We start from the raw sequence: 19,546 nt of genomic DNA on the forward strand, positions 1-19,546 counted from the left end.
ACAGACAAAATAGCGAGTCAGCAAATCTGTACTTAACCATTCTTATTACTGTTATTACAATATCTGATTACAAAAAAGTTTCACGGTAATTCTGGCTTTACACTTTGATGTATTTTGTTATTTTGGTTTCATGTTTCATTTAATATAATTCACATTAACTTTGTTGAAATTGGGTGTGAACGGACTGATCAGATCAACTCATTGTTATTTACTGCTCTCAGATTACAGCTACTGACACCTTGAACTGGACCTTATATTAATACAGATATCAAGTGCTCATGATAAGTCACACTTGTGGTTATCTACTGTTGTGTGTACTGTATTGCATAGAGTCTGCATAGTGTCTACAGTATCAGGTATCAAAAAAGTACAGTACTTATGGTTAATTCTAAATACACACCACAGGGTGCCAATATTAGCTGGTTTTCAGATTCCAAAAGATTTAACAATGCATTTAAGAATGATTCACAAACACATCAAAATTAAGTGTTTTCATGCGCCAAAAATAGGGTTGATAATATGGGAAAAAAAAAAAAAAAATTTTCATTTCTCTTTTTTTGTGGTTTACATATCTTAAAAGATTATGGATTTTTTACAAAAACATTTTAAAAATAATATTTTTTTCTGTGCAAAAGCTGAGATTTGTTGGAATAAAAACAATACAAAATGAGAACTATTTTTGTGAAATAAGACTGGAATGTTAAAAATGTTACTGCATCTACATAGGAACAGCACTCACTCACTACCTAAAATAGATTCTGTATCAAGAACATAAAATTCTATCCAGTCTGCAGCTGTCAAGTTAAGTTCGGTTTGAAGTTAATTTTTGTTCAAGTGTTTCGCAATGTTTTGGATCTGAATGTTTCAAATATTTACTAATTAAAAACCAATGATCTGTCCCGACCAGGTCAAGTTGCTGTCTAAAATCTCAGGGCTTTTTAGGAGAGTGGGGAAAGTGTAGTTGAAACTAGTAACCACTGTGTTGATGTTAACTTGTTCTTTCCCTTGTTTGATTCTTGCGAAATATTTATTTACATTTCTATTTTGTCATGACTTAATGTTTTTTTTAAACTTAATCAAGCATAGTGATTTTGTTGTGTTTTTGCTATATAAATCAAGCACTGACTCGATTATAAGTAGTTCCTTGTTAAAATTTTTTTATTGTAATATATTGCAATATATACATGCTTTGGCATCGCGATATATCGCAATATGAACATTCTCTGCAATACCCGCCCCTACAAGACACACAGTACAACATGGCCTCACCTCCTCCTCCATGGGCTGTTTGTTCTTCTGGTACTGCTGGATGATCTTCTTCAGATCCCCCTTGCTGTAGTAATCCATCACAATGCACACAAACATCGACGACTCCTGGAACAGCCAGGAAGTAGGTACAGACACAATGAGTGAGTGAGTTTAGTTTTACGCCGCACTCAGCAATATTCCAGCTATATGGTGGCGGTCTGTAAATAATCAAGTCTGGACCAGACAATCCTGTGATCAACAGCATGAGCATCGATCTATGCAATTGGGATAGATGACATGTGTCAACCAAATCAGCAAGCCTGACCACCCGATCCCGTTTGTCACCTCTTACAACAAGCATGGGTTACTGAAGATCAATATTCCCACCCAGATCTTCACGGGTGAGGTACAGACACAATACATGTCCAATGTTGTTATGTGCCTCCCAGCTTAGTTTGTTTGTTTGATAGTTGTTATATTCTTTAGGAGAAAACAGTGTAAGTGATACAATAATAACAAGAAGACAAAGTCATCAATATCCCCTGCAATGGCAAAATACTCTTCATGATTATGTCTACGAGTTATGATTATGTCAAATATTTAGGTGTGTATATAGAAAAGTGGAAGGAGAGTATTGAAAGGTTTCTAAAGTTCTGCTCCAGAAAGGAACACTATCACCAATTTCAGTCTATGTCAAACTTGTTGCCATGGAAATGCCAAAAATATTTTATTCAGAATTCCAAAACTACCAAAAGGCACCAGTACACCACCAGATCTATCTATGTGCCAAGTTTGGTGAAGAAATAGTGAACGGTTTTAGAGTTCTGCTCTGGAAAAGACAAATGTGCATTGCAGAGGATAATAATGTTAAAATTTGTATATTTGTTCTATGACAGATGACAGACCAAGGAAGAAGATCTGTGGGTGTCTCACCTCCTTGTCCCACATGACAAAGAACTCCTTGTAGCCACACACGTAGGGATGCTGCAGCTGTCGGAGTGCCATGGCCTGGGGACAAACAAACTTCCATATATGGCAGGCAGACTAACGCAGGCGGATACAGCTTTTGAGGAAGAGGGGGTGCACACTTCATTTTCAATGGTCATTTTGACAAAAAGGGGGTGCACACCCCTACACCCCCATCTGGATCAGCCTATGACTATTAACTTGTAAAAAGAGAATACATTTGAAACGTCAATGCAGTGATCTACTTTTTTTATCTGGGTAGCAGTATTTCCCTTGCGATCAATCTGCATTCTACCCTGGAAGTGAGAGTGAGTGAGTGAGTTTAGTTTTAGCTTTTAGCAATATTTCTGCAATATCACAGCAGGTGACATCAGAAATGGGCTTCACACATTGTATCCATGTTGGGAATTGAACCCGGCTCTTTGGCCTGACGAGCGAACGCTTTAACCACTAGGCTACCCTACCACCCCTCGGAAGTGAGACAGCCAGTGAGAGAGTGGGGTTTGAACACTTTGAACAGTATTGCAGCTACATCACTGCATGTCAGCTTGATGTAGGAGGAAGGCCTGAAGTGATGCGGGGCTGCTTACCACTTTGTTGAATCCTATGAGCACAGAATGGTGTTAACATTCTAAAAACAAGTGATTTAAACCCATAGGATTCTGAGACACCCAAGGTAGGCAATTCTGCCTTTTGATGACAGGGGCGCCCTTGCTCTCCTACCCAGGAAGTGAGTTTATTAATCCCATATGCGTAAATAGAGTGAGTGAGTGAGTGAGTGAGTGAGTGAGTGAGTGAGTGAGTGAGTGATGAGTGAGTGAGTGAGTGAGTGAGTGAGTGAGTGAGTGAGTGAGTGAGTGAGTGAGTGAGTGAGTGAGTGAGTGAGTGAGTGAGCTGAGAGCGAGTTTTTAGCTTAATCACGACAGGGGACACCAGTATTCGCCATGATGAGCGAATGCTTTAATCACTAGGCTACCCCACCGCCCTATTTGTAAATCTAGTTATGACAATGCAGGGCATCATGGTGAAATATTGCACTGACATGCTTCTTTTAAGATTAACTACACAACAAATTCACAGTTTTGAAGAGGGATTTATGTAATCTTCATATCAGCAGTTTGATATAAAAGTATCATTAACAGTATTAAACTAAAACAAATATTTTAACATCATATGTATAAACTGTATATCCACCAAAAACCCATATGATTATATATATATGTTAGTGTGCTAATTGTATCGCAAAATAATAAAAAATGTGTGCATTTATGCCTCCTCAAAAAGTCGAAATTGTACTGATGATGTCATACAATGCAATGTCGCTCGATAAGGTTACACAGCTCAGTGACATCCTATTTTAAGGGAGGTGGGATAGCCTAGTGGTTAAAGTGTTCGCCTTTCAAGGCAAAGGCCCGGGTTCGATTCCCCACATGGGTACAATGTGTGAAGCCCATTTCTGGTGTCTCCCACCGTGATATTGCTGGAATATTGCTAAAAGCAGCGTAATACTAAACATGCACATCTATTCACTCCTTTTTCAAGGAATGTATTGACACTACTCCCATTAGCCTATGACAATTGCGGTCCATATAAAATTGTAAACTGGGCACTTATTTTCTTTTTTCTGATCCACAATGGCATATCTTGGATGATTTGGCATTGAGAATCAATGGTACTTAATGGATCAATGTCAGGCTGGTCGACAGTCACTTAGATTGCCCAGTGCCATACCCTCTATCTCCAGGCCGAGCATTTCGAAGCTGGACCAAACAATCCATTGTTCATGAGCATCACACTACGCAATTGGGATATGATAAAAAATAGACATCAGTGTCTGATATCTGCTTGAATATGGATCTGCTTTTGATGGATTCAGTTCCTGTGTCAAGAGTACAGTCACCTTGATCAGGGGAGATAACTCACATCTTCACTTCTTTAGTGAATGAGTTTAGTTTTACGCCGCACTCAGCAATATCCCAGCTATATGACGGCAGTCTGTAGATAATCGAGTCTGGACCAGACAATCCAGTGATCAACAGCATGAGCATCGATCTACGCAACTGGGATATGATGACATGTGTCAACGAGCCTGATCACCCGATCCCGTAAGTCGCCTCTTACGACAAGCATGGTTTGCTGAAGACCAATTCTAACCCAGATCTTCATGGGCCGAATGGCCTAGGGCAAGACTTACACTCCAGGTGACATTCCTTGAACTGGAAGCTTAGTCGGTCAATCGATCAAAAATCAAACAACCATAACTAATAACTATGGTGGTATATTCCCATTGGATAAGACCTACTTTGCCCACACAGTTATAGCGTGAGGTCACTGACCAGTGACTAGTGGTATTGTCACCAGGGACTGGTGAAGGTGCGGAGCATTCAAAGCCTTTCGTTCCTGAGCATCCGGGAATCATTGTTAAAAATAATAAGCAAACTCAGACAACCACTACTAATGAGTTACAGCAAAATATTCTCTGGTGGAGGGTTCCTCGTTTTGGTCCACTAGAGCCAAGCCCAGTTAAGTGGTGTTCCAGATGCAGCAGTGTTGTATGCTGGCTGCCATAGTGTTTATCTGATGACAACATAGTATTGATGAAAGATAGTTTCCTATCAGCATGTGTGATTATGCATTCTAAGTGATATTCCCAATTCAGTTTGGCTGTTTTAGCTGTGTACACTGGTATGACTCAAGAGTTCTTAAACAGCTTAACCTGCTTAACTTTAGACCCCAAACACATGGCGAGTGAGTGAGTGAGTGAGTGAGTGAGTGAGTGAGAGTGAGGCTTTACAATGCTTTTAGTAATATTCCAGCAATATCATGGCGAGGGACATTGAAAATGGGCTTCACACATTGAACTCATTGGGAAAATCAAACTGCTGTGCATGTGATGAGCAAACACTTGACCCACTAAGCTACCCTACTAGACCCTGAAGGATATGAACCAAATCAGACTATACATATAAATATGTATATATCTAACAGAACATGACACCAAGCTAATCTGGTTGGTTTATCATACCAACAATATTTATAAGATACATATCCTAACCATTAGTAAGAGCTGGAAGGTCACGGTTCGATCCCCGACGCTGGCCATACCAAGTGACGTTAAAATATGGTCTTGTTGGTCCCTGTCTGGCGCCGCATTAATGGGTACAATAAGGACTGGTCCTCTCAGTATAATGTGTCTGAGTAGGGTATTCCTGCTTCACTGGCGCATGGTATCTCAGTGTGCTAGCACTATAAAACCCTTAAGTGTTCTCGCCGCACATAAAATACACATGTACGCCGCCATATGAGCAAAAAGATCGCCAACGTGAAACCAAATTACACCTCACCTTCTTTCTATCCAATCAGTTCTAAACACGCGGTTAGCGCAAAAAGATCGCAACGCCAATTAGATTCAACTTAGATTCAACTAACACAAGCAAATGTGAGGCCACAAATATCCCCCATCTGCCGGGGACTTGTGTTGATGTTACACACAAGACGTTTAATGGCTAGCTTGTCCGTTGTCAACGAGGGCGATGGAGACGCCACTGATCCGCCATAACATGACTGAGTTCTGTCTAGAAGAAACGTTTGCGCATCGCGCAGGAGAAGAGGTTTAGTTTTCTCGAAGTATACGGAAATTACCGAGGCCTTGCGATTGATCACTTTTGAAACAATGTCGCTGATTGCACAACTAAATCTGATTGCCTCCAATCACGAGTCTTGAACGCTCACACCATGAAAGGGCCGTATAAGAACAGAGGTTACGTAGGAAGATATGACAGGAGTAACCTCTGTGGGAAGAGAATGCACCTCACCTAACCATTAGTAGTCACCAATAAGTGATATGTGCAGTGTTTCCATTCACTGGTAATTGCCAGTAATTTACCAGTAAAATAGGCCACGTACTGATAAAATATAATCCTTATGAGTTTGAAATACTGTATATAATGGTCTTAATGCTGTTGGTCAGGGAGTGGTAAACTGATAGATGAACACAAACTCTAATCTAATTATATTGCAAACTGATTACAAGCATGCCTCAGTTCAGTATTATAGAAATCATTCATCCTCGTACAAAATTAAACACACCTGAGTTTACCTGTAGGGTTTTTGACTGTCTGTGACACTGTGTGTGCCAACTAGACAAGTCACACTGGTGTCATGAGGCATCACTGACATTAGTGGGAGATGTTTAGTAAACCTTCAGTACTGTAGGCAAAATACCCCACCCTAGATCTAATTCTAATTAGTAGGCAAATTGTCATGTACTGTCACACAAGGATAAGTTGGACCGGTGCAGAGAACGCGTTTATGAGAAGTAGGCGGTGCACGGCAATGAGCAAACCTACTTGGTTTGTGGAAGGTAGAGCAGATGTACGCTAGTGCATGTGCATTGCATGATGATGAAATTGATTCCGCGCGTAGCTGCACACGCCTTGCTCATAAGACTCTCACATCGGTGTAGCAAGTCGTACTACACTTGATCGCGGACAACCTGGGGCTTTTTCACTAACAATGGCAAGCGCTAGTGGGCGGCACTCTTACATGCTAATACGGGTCAATTGTCAGGTCGATGCTCAACTTATCCTTGTTTGCCAGTAGGCAGATGGACAGCAGCACCACTGAGAGAATGTGACAGAATGTAACCTTGCTTTAGTAAATTGTTGAAGTGCTTGAGACCTCCTCTACACCTCATTGGGTTTTGATTTTGTGAGATATGTACTTTGTTTGGCCCTTGACCACCTACATGAAGGCTCATACTTATAAAGGTAGATTCTATTGAATTAATTTCAACACCTGGTTCTCATTGGATTTATACCCCGTGAAGGTCCGGGTTAGAATGAACCTTCAGTAACCCATGCTTGTCGTAAGAGGCGACTAACGGGATCGGGTGGTCAGGCTCGCTGGCTTGGTTGACACAGATCGACGATTACGGCAGATCGATGCTCATGCTGTTGATCACTGGATTGTCTGGTCCAGACTTGATTATTTACAGACCGCCGCCATATAGCTAGAATATTGCTGAGTGCGGCGTAAAACTCAACTCACTTACTCATTGGATTTATAGTCCAGTTCAACCTCAAACAGACCTAATGGCTCAAAACCTTTTCAAAACAGACCAGAAAGTTTTAATGCCCTTTTAATACAGATCCCAAAGGTAAAGACCTTTTCAAGACAGACGTAAACATTTAAGGGACTTTCATTATAGACATAGAGGTTCAAGGACTTTTCCATAAAGACCCAAAAATTCAAGCCTTTTCAATACAGACCTAAATATTCAAGCCTTTTCAATACAGACCTAATTATTCGAAGTCTTTTCAGTATAGGCCTAAACATTAGTAAACTTTTCAAACCAGACCTAAATATTCAAGGACTTTTCAGAACAGACCTAACAATTCAAAGCCCTTCCAATACAGGTTTAAAGTCAAGGCCCTTTCAGTATGGACTCGGTGTTCAAGGCCTTTCTAACGGGACCCTAAGAATTCAAGGCCTTTTCACGTCTGTATGAACCCTGACTGCTTATTACCGATTATCAAATAAACCAACACCTAGGTCAAGAACAGCTGCATTCCAGCTACTTCTGTCCAAACATAACATGATATACAGCAGAGGTACAGATAAGCTGCGTATCTGCGTAAATTACGCAAATATTTATGTGTCAACTCAATTCCTATTAAGTCTATTGCATACAAGTACGCTTGAATTTTGGTAAATACCCAGTAAATGTGATCTTACATACATACACACAAAAATGTCAAATTTTAGCTTGCATACATGTGGATAGATAAAATAACGTAGGTATATTGAGAGGTTCTATTCAGGAAAGTTTGCAAATTGCAGTCTTTCTGATCGTTTCTCATATTACAGATCAAATATAGATAACAAAGACTAACATTTAAACTTTATTATATTTTTACAATTAATGGAAAATGGCAAAATACCCAATTGAGTTTGAGTGAGGTGAGTAGAATTTGTTTGGTTACTCAAAGGAAAATTAGGATACCCAATTGAGATGAACACAAAACAGTACATAACTCAATTACCCAAAAAGTTATCTGTAGCTCTGTATACAGTGCTGTCTGTATAAAGAACACCATAGTTGACTCACGTTTGACATACTACTTAGTCTAGGGTCAGTATATTACACAGGTAAACAAAGGTAAATCTATGTGGCAACATAGATAGCCCTGAGTGGCATACACCTCCGTGTCCCCAACAAGGTCAGTGTTGTGTCCCCCCAACTCGATAAACACACACCTTCACATAAATCTGTTGTGACAACCTGGAAGTCCTGTGTGTCTAGTTCTCACTGATATCTTTTATCATTGTTATAGTTTGATCTTTATATCAAATAAACAACCTGACAAATAGAAACGATGTCAAGTGAAATAAAGCAAGAATATTTAAAACACATGACTTTTGGTCCTGGTAAGCTGTAACTAACGTTTCAGATCATTTTTTGTCCTTTAAAAAGTTACCCCACTTTTACCATGTGTGCAGGCTTTATCCAGAGTATCTTTTTTATATTATTATTTTCAAAGGTGACAAGTTACATTTGTACATGTACAGTTATTTCATGAATAAAACAGCTTTACTTTGAAAACAAACATTAAACTAAGCTTTGTTTGTTTGCTTGCTTAACGCCTTACTCAGCAATATTCTAGCTATATGTGGGGGGTCTGTAAATAATCGAGTCTGGATCAGACAATCCAGTGATCAACAGCATGAGCATCGATCTACGTAACTGGGATACGATGACATGTCAATGAGCCTGACCACCCGATCCCGTTAGTCGCCTCTTACGACAAGCATGGGTTACTGAAGATCAACTCTAACCCGCATCTTTGAGGGTTGGACAAAAACCTGTCCATCCCCCAGATCTTCACTGGTTGGTGACAAACTAAAAAGTGACAGGATATACAGTAACCTATGTTTATAACGAACTCAAAGGGATCATTCCTTTTATTATGTTATAACCATAGTTCACAATACGCATCTCAACCAAAACACATAGCAAATGGCTTAGACCAAAAGTCACTTTTATACACTTGTTCATCATAAATATACAAAACATATTTAAATTAGTCTGGGTAAATAAAAAACATGCACCAAGAAAGCAAAATTATAAAAAATAATCCTTGTTTTGGATGAAGATGGAATGAATGGCTACCACTAATGAGAAGGTGAACCAGCTTTATCTATCAGGCAGGAATGAGAGCATTGAGCACTGAAACACCAAATATTGTTAATATTTAAAACTGGAACAAAGGATCAACTGATATACTCCAGCAGTATACCTGTTAACTTTGTCTGTAACGAACCCTATTGTGTCAGTGTTTACAAAGCACCACAGCTGACTTGAGTCTGTCATGCACCAGTGGTGTAATACAATTCACTAATGTTTAGGATTTTGGTCCTGGGATTAATCAATACAACACTGTCCGAATACTTCGAGCAGGTGCACTGGGGACTAACAAACATATCTAACGAACGCAAATTTCAGACATTTGCCAATTAATATAAATTCCTTATAAGAGGATTTTATTTCTTGTTTTACAGATCCGCTGGTCGTATTTTTTCAAAAATAAGACAAAATAAAAAATTATTTTCCCCGCTCAAAAATAAAATTCTCGGGTTTTTTATTGGCCAAAAATGTAAACTTACCAACAAAATATTTTTGGATTGTTTTTTGCCCGCTTATAAACATCATGACTTGCCAAAACTAAAATACTTTTAGTATTTAAAAGGAAAATTATTTTAACTAGTGATTTTTATTTTTTTCTCTCCTGCCTTTAGGTTTTCTGAGGACAAAAATCCGTAAAACAAGAAATAAAATTGGTCTGGCCTTATGCCAAAATATTATTTCATTGTTATAAAATTTTAACAGCTAATCATTAAGAGTTTATAGAGACATACACAGTTCAAACACTCATATTACATAGTGTTACTATTTGGCAAAAGGGCCCAAAACTTAAGATTACCAAGGTAAGTTCTTCGGGATATATATAGGCATAAACTTGAGTACAAAACACATGGTTATTTCTATTTCAAGTCAAAGCACATTATGCATTTTATTGTGTTTCAGTAAATCACTGCCTGAAATAGTACAGCAGAGGTGTGCTGTAATCGACAGGTTAAATGTATAGAAAATCATCAAATATTGCATATTTACATTTCAAGAATGTTGCTTTTATTCACTGAACATCAAAGCTTCAATGAGTTAACTGTTTTGGCATGAAGAACTGATATTGATCAACCAATGTTTGTTGTAAGGACACAGGGTCTGTATGAGAGACGAGGCAACGCCAAACAATCACTTAATATTTGTAAAACTCATGGATGATTGGACAGGAGAAAAACTGTAAAATGATTAATATTGGGGCATCGTGCTGGTTATAAATAGACATCAGGCCAGATCAATTTTATTTCTTGTTTTACAGATTTTTGTCCTCAGAAAACCTAAAGGCAGGAGGCAGTGTATGAAATAAGGCCCGTCCGACCGACCGAGACAGGCTAGATTTCTGCCGGACGGTCTAATTTTACAGCTAGCCAGCCCGATGGACGGGTGAAAAAAAATATTCAGATAACGTGTCCATTGGCACTATCTATTTAGTATTTAAGAAGGACTGGTTAAATCTCTTCTGGGATGGTAAGTTTTTAAGTTACCAGCCCAGATATCTGGCTGGGTTTTTGGCTTATTTCATACACTGCAGGAGGGAAAAAAATAAAAATGAAATCACCAGTCAAAGTAATATTCCATCTAAATACAAAAAGTATTTTACTTTTGGCAATTTATGAAGTGCATATGGGGCAAAATGGAAGTTCACATTTTTGGCCGATAAAAACATAAGGATTGTTTTTGGAAACTTTTTATATTTTTTGGCCGATGAAGAAACATCAGGATTTTATTTTTTCAGGATTAAATAAAACAATTTTTGTTAGTTATTTGGAATATTCTGTCCAACAATCTCCCAATTGCTGCTACCAGTTTCTTCTGAGCCTGGGGTGGTGGGGTAACAAGAAATAAAATTGGCTCTGGCCGCCGAAGACCCGGGATTCCCCACATGGGCACAATGTGTTAAGCCCATTTCTGTTGTCCCTACAGAGAGATTTGGAATATTCTGTCCGTAAAACTAATCTCAATTCAGCTTCAGTTTCTTCTGAGCCTAGAAGTCACTGACAATTCCAAATGTGCAAGAAAAACTGTTGTAACTGTATTGGATAATAAGAACTTTATAATCACAACTTTTTCTTGCAACATAAGCATTAACTACAGGTGTTGACAACTCAGGTTTTGTATTAAAATTTCTTCTTTCAGTGTATGAAATAAGTCCCAAAACCAGCCAGACATCAGGGCTGGTAACTTCAAAATGTTACCAGCCCAAAATGGATTTAACCAGACCAAATATGGTGAATTTACTCAGATGTATGGAACATCTAAAAAGTTTACCAGACCATCGGGCTGGCCAGCAGTAAATTTAGACCGTCCGTCAGAAATCTAGACCGTCTCGGGCGGTCAGACGGGCCTTATTTCATACACTGCTTCTTTACATTTATATTTTCTGTCCATCTTCAGGTAACTGTATCATCTGTTCATTAGTTCAATGATCTGTGTGTATATACTTTTTCTTGTTATAATTTCTATTTTGTACATCTAGTAAACTGTTTGCCAGAAAGGTTGCTCTATAGCAAATAATAATAAATAATCTTTGTAATAAGTAATGACCTTTTGTATCTTGTAACATATGGAGGTTAAAGTCAATAGCATCAGGAGATTGTATTATAATTTTTCTATTCATTTAATATGTGAAACAAAATAGACTTACCTCCTTGAAGGCCTTGTTAGCCTCACTCTCATCATGACATTCAACCTGGAAAAACATGCAAAGACTGATAACACACAGAATAATTAATTAACACACAATATGATATTATTACTCATGTTCAACTAGCAGTCTTTGCAATCCGTTCAAAGGACACAGATGCATATATCAACTGGTCCTTTAGAATCTCTATTACTTCTTTATTTTAATTCTTCACATTCAAGGACAAAAAAAAGATCATATGAGAAACCTTAATGTAGGACAAGGCTCATTGAACTTCTGTTTCCAATAGAAAAAATATTCAAAAGTACACCACAAATAACACTAGAACCCTGGACCACTATCTCTATACTATTGCTGGTCCTACAAAAAATATACTATACAAGTAAGATCAGCTAAAAATAAAACCATTTTTCATTTTATTTCCAATTTAAATATATCAGATCAAAACATTACCCAGTTAATATCAACTTTCTAAACTTGCAGTCATGATGTTGGACCAACATATTCACTAAGTCAACTTGATAATTTTTTAGTATCGTATTCGCCACTATTAGCAATATTCCTGCAATGACGAAAGACAGGATACCAGAGATGGGCTTTACATATTGTACCCATGAGGGGAATGTAACACAGGCCTTTGGCATGATGAACGAATACTCTAACACACAGGGTACCTCACTATCCAGCTAAATTGTTTGTATAGCTTGATAATAATATGTGTATCAGAGACGACATAAGATAATCTCCAACCTACGGATGTGTTACATGCACATTTCAATCCTGCATATATTGTGACTATGCGCTTACTGAAATATTACAGGTCTCTTTAATATGTTTGAGGGTAAACAAACTAACATACAACAACAAACATGGAACTTTGTACTCAGTAAAACATTCAAAATAATATTTTCAGCACTGAATCAATTTCGGTTATCTAATCATATAACATGTAGCATATAGTATTATTATTATGCACACGTGGTTGTCATTATGTCTTACATCGAACTCACCTTTTTCAGAACAGACTTGATTCCATCCTCATTGTGATCTACGAGATGTACAGAGCCCTGTCCACCCTTTCCGATGCGTTCCAAAATCTGAAAATTAAATCATACATAGAACCAACCATTCAAAACAACGACGACTACCTGTTTATAAAAATAGTAATAGGTGACATTAAATATTTGACGAGAGATCGCAGACATAACGTTCTCCTCACCCTGTAGTTCTCCATTCTTGACAACCTGACGCCGGCGAAGTGCGCATGCGTGTTGTCTATCGCCGGTCATAACCCGCTAACTTTGAGTCCTTGGTTACCGAAGAGGCACCCGATGGTCGTACGGTAGATATAAATCATAACAAATTATATCTCTATATTTCAAACTGTTAGAGACCCTGTTTGACAGTTACGATAGTGTAAAGCAAGGTGAATTTGTAAAAATAGACGCAGAGTTTAAGAAACTATTTCACTGTCATAGTTTGAAATTGTGATGTCATAATGTATAATCCTACTGTGACGTCATAGTGAGGGCGTCAAATCGGGGTCATCTCAAAGTAATGTATTCTTTTAAAACAATAGAATAGAATAGAATAGAATAGAATAGAATAGAATAATACTTGAATGCCTTTTCAGGTATTTGTGTTACATCAGCAGAGCTACTGACACATTAGAGAGATACCAAACATATTTACATAAATTCTTTGATTTCGTTATCTTCACATTTGTTTAAGAGAGATATGGTAATTGGAATAAAGGATGTGCGGGCTCTCTTAGATTTCACAATTGGAACTTTGTAGCGGCGGCCTGAAGGGAGGAGGTTGTATTCCGAATTTAAATAGTGAGTACGGTCAGATATGATTTTGACAGCTTGATTCACGATTTGCCGCTCATATATTGATGATAAATATTAACCTTTGTGGTCTTTGGAAAAACCAATAGCGAAAATGTTTTGCTTACATTATTGATTTCACTTTTGTTTATCTGTTGGTACATTATAACGGTATTCCAAGGTTTCTGTAATGTTCGTTACCTTGGCAAAATGACATTATGGGGATTAAACAATGAATGATCGTCTCTTTGTCTGAGTTGGGTTATCCATGTTACACTGCAGCATGGTATTTAGTTTCGTTAGCAATATAATAGTATTCCGCCCCTGACAACCCGACATTAGTCGGGACAAGTAGACAGACACAGACAGAGACGCGCACGCTGGAAAATTGCAATAACCTTGATCGCCAAGTTAAACTTCATTTTAACCCACATCTCACATGACAATAGCTCCTGGCTATAGGGGCGGTGGGGTAGCCTAATGGTAAAGCGTTGGCTCGTCACGCCGAAGACCCGGGTTCGAATCCCCACATGGGTACAATGTGTGAAGCCCATTTCTGGTGTCCCCCGCCGTGATGTTGCTGGAATATTGCTAAAAGCGGCGTAAAACCAAACTCAGTCATTCAGTCAGTCCTGGCTATATGCAGTGAGTTATTATGCTGGCACGTGTATACCCATTTGGGGAATAGTACCCGGTCTATGGTGCTTTAAAGGCTACCTCACCTCCCACGCGATACAGTGGGAACGATCACGGGACCCTGTATTTGTTTTCTTCATTAAATATGAAAAAGTACCACACAAGTTTTGAATCCAACAATCATCAGTTTTGTTCCTGAAAATGACAAGAATGGTCCCTTTCTGCCACTCTTTAACCACATATGTATTATGATATATTTTTTCAAATAGCGAATGTGTGTGTGCGTGCGTGCGTGTAATATAGTGTTAAAACTTAGGGACCGTTCATAATTTTATGGCTGGGGTATGATGATTTTGTTATAGGGGTCACCCAGGATTGTTCTGGGTTTTAAGCAGTTTTGTACACATGGGGTGGCGGGGTGGTGGTGGTTAGCAGTTTGTCAGCACATTTGTGGTAATTGATTTTGTTCAATTTGTGGTAATTGATTTTGTTGGGTGGGGTGGGGTAATTTTCTTTGTACATAAAGTTTAGAGGGGGTCAGTCACATTGTACATGCTTCTCCATAAATGTCATCATCATCATCATCATCATCATCATCACACACACGTGCACACACACACAGTCATAAATTATGCACGGTCCCTTACTTGAAAAGTAATACATTTATAGTTATTTGAGGAACACTAACATAAAGATAAAATGATAACCGAATTTGTACTGGTGTTTTTTTAAGAAAGGTGTCCTTCATTAGAATATCCCACCGGCTAAAACATAAAGTGACGTATGATGTAATGCTGAGGTAATATTCTTCTGTCACAATTTAGTATGTGTAAGAATTGTGTGATTCATGTATGTATGTTTTAATAGTTAGGTAATAATATCCTTTACCTATATTTATTTAATTGTTATTTAAAAAAGGAATTATTTAATTTTGAAATTAGAGTAAGGGATGGTGTTTTGCAATGTTCATGTGTCATAAAACGTTGTTCCCAGAAACATAAACAATCACGCGAATACTTCCCAGTAACGATTCGAGCTCCGCAACATCGCCTTCGTTCTAAAATGTACAAAAATCTGTTTGGAATGTCGTGATGCGGAGTTCTGTTGACAAAAAGAAAATGTCGGATATCTTTTTACGTAAAATTTGTCGCAGCTTTTAACGATAATTCTGAAGTCGTCAACCTTGTGCAGCGATTTGACCGAGTGTCTCCTTCATTTAGGAAGGAAGAAGATGGATATGGCTGGAGAGATTATTCACCTGAACGTCGGTGGGTCCAGATTTTCCACTTCTCGTCAGACTTTAACATGGATACCCGATTCTTTTTTCACCAGTATGCTGAGTGGTCGAATTTCAACACTGAAAGATGAAACAGATGCGATATTCATCGACCGGGACCCACAACTGTTTACTGTTATCCTCAACTTCCTGAGAACGAAAGAGGTGCATCTGAAAAACGTGGATCTACCAGCTCTTCGACATGAAGCCGAATTCTATGGCATCACGCCACTGGTTCGTCGTTTGATGTTGTGCGAGGACTTGGATTGCGCCTCATGTGGAGATGTCTTGTTCCACGGGTACCTCCAACCTCCACTGCCGCCAGTTGCCGAAGGTATGTCAACATCCTCAGATAGCAGCTTGGACAACAGTGAACCACCCTGCAGACCAGGAACAGCTTTGAGAGTTTCAGATGGTGCTTCAGCATCATGTCCTGTCCATTCCAGAAATTCTTCACTTGACGCTCGAGCATCTCACTCAAGACAGGGTTCAAATGATTGGAGGATAAAAGATCAAATGAGAAATTCATCTTCTGATTTACGCCATTCTAGAAATTCCTCCCTTGATCTGACGAAAACCTTCTGCAACAAGGATACATCCACACATACATCGTTCGTGGATCCCCTTCGAGTTACTATGGTTCGTGGTCATCATAACTGGATCTGTATAGCCTACCCTCACTTTGTCTGCTGTTACAGAATGAAGGACTCGACTGGATGGCATCTCATCTGGGTCAGCCCCCATATGGAGCCCCAAGTTGAAAGAATAGCCATCAATGCTAAAGTGCTGAATCCAAATCAAGACAACACACATAAAATGGTCACAGCATCAACTGCAAATCTCATCCATCTATGGTCCATCAGTGATGACGGGGAAAGTAGAGAAATAGGTGTGTTTAACCTAAACGTGTCTGTTGACTCACTTTTCTTCATTGGAAGTCAGTTGGTAGCTCTCAGTCAGACTGGAAAAGTTGGAGTTTGGCATTCCATGACGCAGCACTGGCAGATTCAAGATGTTGTCCCAATCAGGAGCTACGACACTGCTGGCTCCTTCCTCCTCCTTGGCTGTAACAATGGCTCGATCTACTACATTGACATGCAGAAGTTCCCTTTGAGAATGAAAGACAATGATCTGCTGGTAACTGAACTGTATAAAGATCCTAATAATGATATGGTTACTGCTCTCAGTGTCTACCTCACCCCGAAAACAAGCCTAAGTGGAAACTGGATTGAGATTGCATATGGCACCAGCTCGGGGACTGTTCGTGTCATTGTTCAACACCCAGAAACGGTTGGTCATGGACCACAGCTGTTCCAAACATTTACAGTGCATCGCAGTCCTGTTACGAAGGTCATGCTGTCCGAGAAGCATCTAGTATCAGCTTGCTCTGAGTATAATCATGTCCGTAGCTGGAGTGTGACACGTTTCAGGGGAATGATCTCAACTCAGCCTGGATCTACGCCCCTTGCATCCTTCAAGATTGTCTCCCTTGAAGACCTTGACCCTCATATTAGCTATTCTGCTGGAAATGACTTTGGTCCGTTTGGAGAACGGGATGACCAACAGGTCTTCATACAGAAAGTAGTTCCTGAAACTGACCAGCTGTTTGTGCGACTGTCCTCAACTGGTCAGCGAGTTTGTGTGATTAAATCAGTGGACACCAGCACAGTAAGTGCGTTCTGTGTTCATGAATGTGAAGGCTCAAATCGAATGGGATCTCGACCTCGACGTTATCTTTTCACAGGGCATTCAAATGGAAGCATTCAGATGTGGGATCTGACAACTGCTCTTGACTTGATGAACAAAACAGAACAAATTCCAGTTGTTGGTGGCCCCAATCCTTGTGAGCTGGTTCGCCTTCTGGACCAGTGTGACCTCAGCTCGTCACGCTGTTCCACCCCGTGTCTCAGCCCATCGCCATCTCTGCTCACTGGCCCAGGCTTCCAGATGCCAGGGACGAAGCTCGGGCCGCCATGCCAGCACACAGCTCCATCTCCGGCAGCCACCAAAGCCTCGTCCAGATTGCAGGGGCTGAAGAAGGTGCAGAGGGGGGAGCCAGGAACACACTGCCCAGACCAACACCCCAAGTTACCAAATTTTAAATTGATCAAGCATTCAAGAACAAAGAAGTTGTTTTGTATAAGTGACGACTACATTAGGCAACGTGCAAGATGAAGCATTAGGAGGTCTTAACAATGACTTGAATGTTAAATTTTTAAGATTTAGGTAGTCCCTTGGTCATTTCATTTAGATATACTACTCAACTTTTAATAGGATTTGTGAGTATCCATGTGAGCTCTGTATGCAACCATTTGCTTGGATATGTTGTCATGCTAATAGGATTTGTCATACAACAGAAGAATGTGCAGCTTTATAGGTTGATTAAAAATGCATACAAAGTTTAAAAAATCTTTTTATCATCCCAGTATCCCAAATATCTCTGTATCCCTTTAAATTGTTGAGTAGTAATGCACAAAATATGTTTATTGTTATGTTACACAAACTATACTCAAAGGACACATGGAGTCTTCTTAATGTTAATTTCAAACTTTGTTAGATGAGAGATCCTATTAGAGAGAGACTGCACCATTTCTGGACTGTGTATAGACGGTGATATTACTTTTTGTTGATATTTTGTTGGAAGTCCTGGTACAGATAAAACCAGATACACAGGGTAGTGCCCGGCCCTAGTGAGAAGAGACATAAAGACAATTTGACAAAACACAAGCAACATTATTGAATGGTTTTCAGACCTAAACACTGGTGTTCTTACTATACGTGCAAGTGTGATATTATCTGTGTTAGGTTTATTGTTAACATTTAGATTGATGTATATTGTACTGTGTGAGTCTACAGACAAAGTGCTGTTCGGAGTCTGCCCACTGGCCAGAGCGTAATGATTTTGAACATGTTTAAGTATCTTATATTTATGTAAGTTACTTTATTCATTAGGTATGAGTTCAACCCATTTAGCACCCTGCAATCAGTACAGAGGAGATATTGCTGTGCAGCAAGCATGTACACTGTACAATGGATCACTGTACAATGTGCAAGCATGTACACTGTACAATGGATCACTGTACAATGTGCAAGCATGTACACTGTACATGTACACTGTACAATGGATCACACTGTACAATGTACAATGGATCACTGTACAATGTGCAAGCATGTACATACCATGGATCACTGTACAATATGCAAAGCATATACACTGTACAATGTGCATGTACACTGTACAATGGATCACTGTACAATGCAAGCATGTACACTGTACAATGTGCAAGCATGTATCACTGTACAATGGCAAGCATGTACACTACTAATGGATCACTGTACAATGGATGTCACTGTACATGGAATGTACAATGTGCAAGCATGTACACTGTACAATGGATCACTGTACAATGCATGTACACTGTAGCATGTACAACACATGTACAATGGATCACTGTACAATGGTGCAAGCATGTACACTGTACCATGGATCACTGTACAATGGATCACAGTTCATTTAAGATGCTGCAGATGTTTTTCATCTTTTTCATCTTTTACAAGTTTCTATGTCTGGATAAACATCTGTTATTGAATATTTAACTTTCATTAAGGAAATGTCCCCAAACATGAATTGTAAACCAAAAGTCACTGTTTTCTTTAATCTGATTGGTTGAAAAACATGATCAAATGATCCCGGAAATTGAAAGATCATTCGCTACTTATTAATACGTACAACTATTGCCCACACCATTGTATTGTTACGTCGT

General features: G+C 39.1%; 2 protein-coding genes across 2 annotated transcripts in view; one reads left to right on the forward strand and one right to left on the reverse strand.

Annotated features, from left to right (window-relative positions):
- LOC124253058 (serine/threonine kinase-like domain-containing protein STKLD1) overlaps positions 1-13,306 on the reverse strand; it is a 38,972-nt gene extending 25,666 nt beyond the window's left edge. The window contains exons 1-5 of the mRNA XM_046686778.1: positions 13,261-13,306; positions 13,052-13,138; positions 12,042-12,086; positions 2,182-2,256; positions 1,270-1,374 (exon numbers count right to left, since the gene is read on the reverse strand). Of these exons, the coding sequence (XP_046542734.1) occupies positions 1,270-1,374; positions 2,182-2,256; positions 12,042-12,086; positions 13,052-13,138; positions 13,261-13,275 (327 nt within the window). The 5' untranslated portion in view covers positions 13,276-13,306. The remainder of the gene's footprint in view (positions 1-1,269; positions 1,375-2,181; positions 2,257-12,041; positions 12,087-13,051; positions 13,139-13,260) is intronic.
- Positions 13,307-15,541: 2,235 nt separating this feature from the next.
- Positions 15,542-18,886, forward strand: LOC124253062 (BTB/POZ domain-containing protein KCTD3-like). The gene has a single exon (XM_046686783.1). The coding sequence runs from the start codon at positions 15,738-15,740 to the stop codon at positions 17,955-17,957; it is 2,220 nt and encodes a 739-aa protein (XP_046542739.1). The 5' UTR covers positions 15,542-15,737; the 3' UTR covers positions 17,958-18,886.
- Positions 18,887-19,546: the final 660 nt, after the last annotated feature.

The sequence above is a fragment of the Haliotis rubra genome, unplaced genomic scaffold (genome assembly GCF_003918875.1).
Source record: "Haliotis rubra isolate DU_JTF1 unplaced genomic scaffold, ASM391887v1 Scf530, whole genome shotgun sequence".
Taxonomy (NCBI): Eukaryota; Metazoa; Mollusca; class Gastropoda; order Lepetellida; family Haliotidae; genus Haliotis; species Haliotis rubra.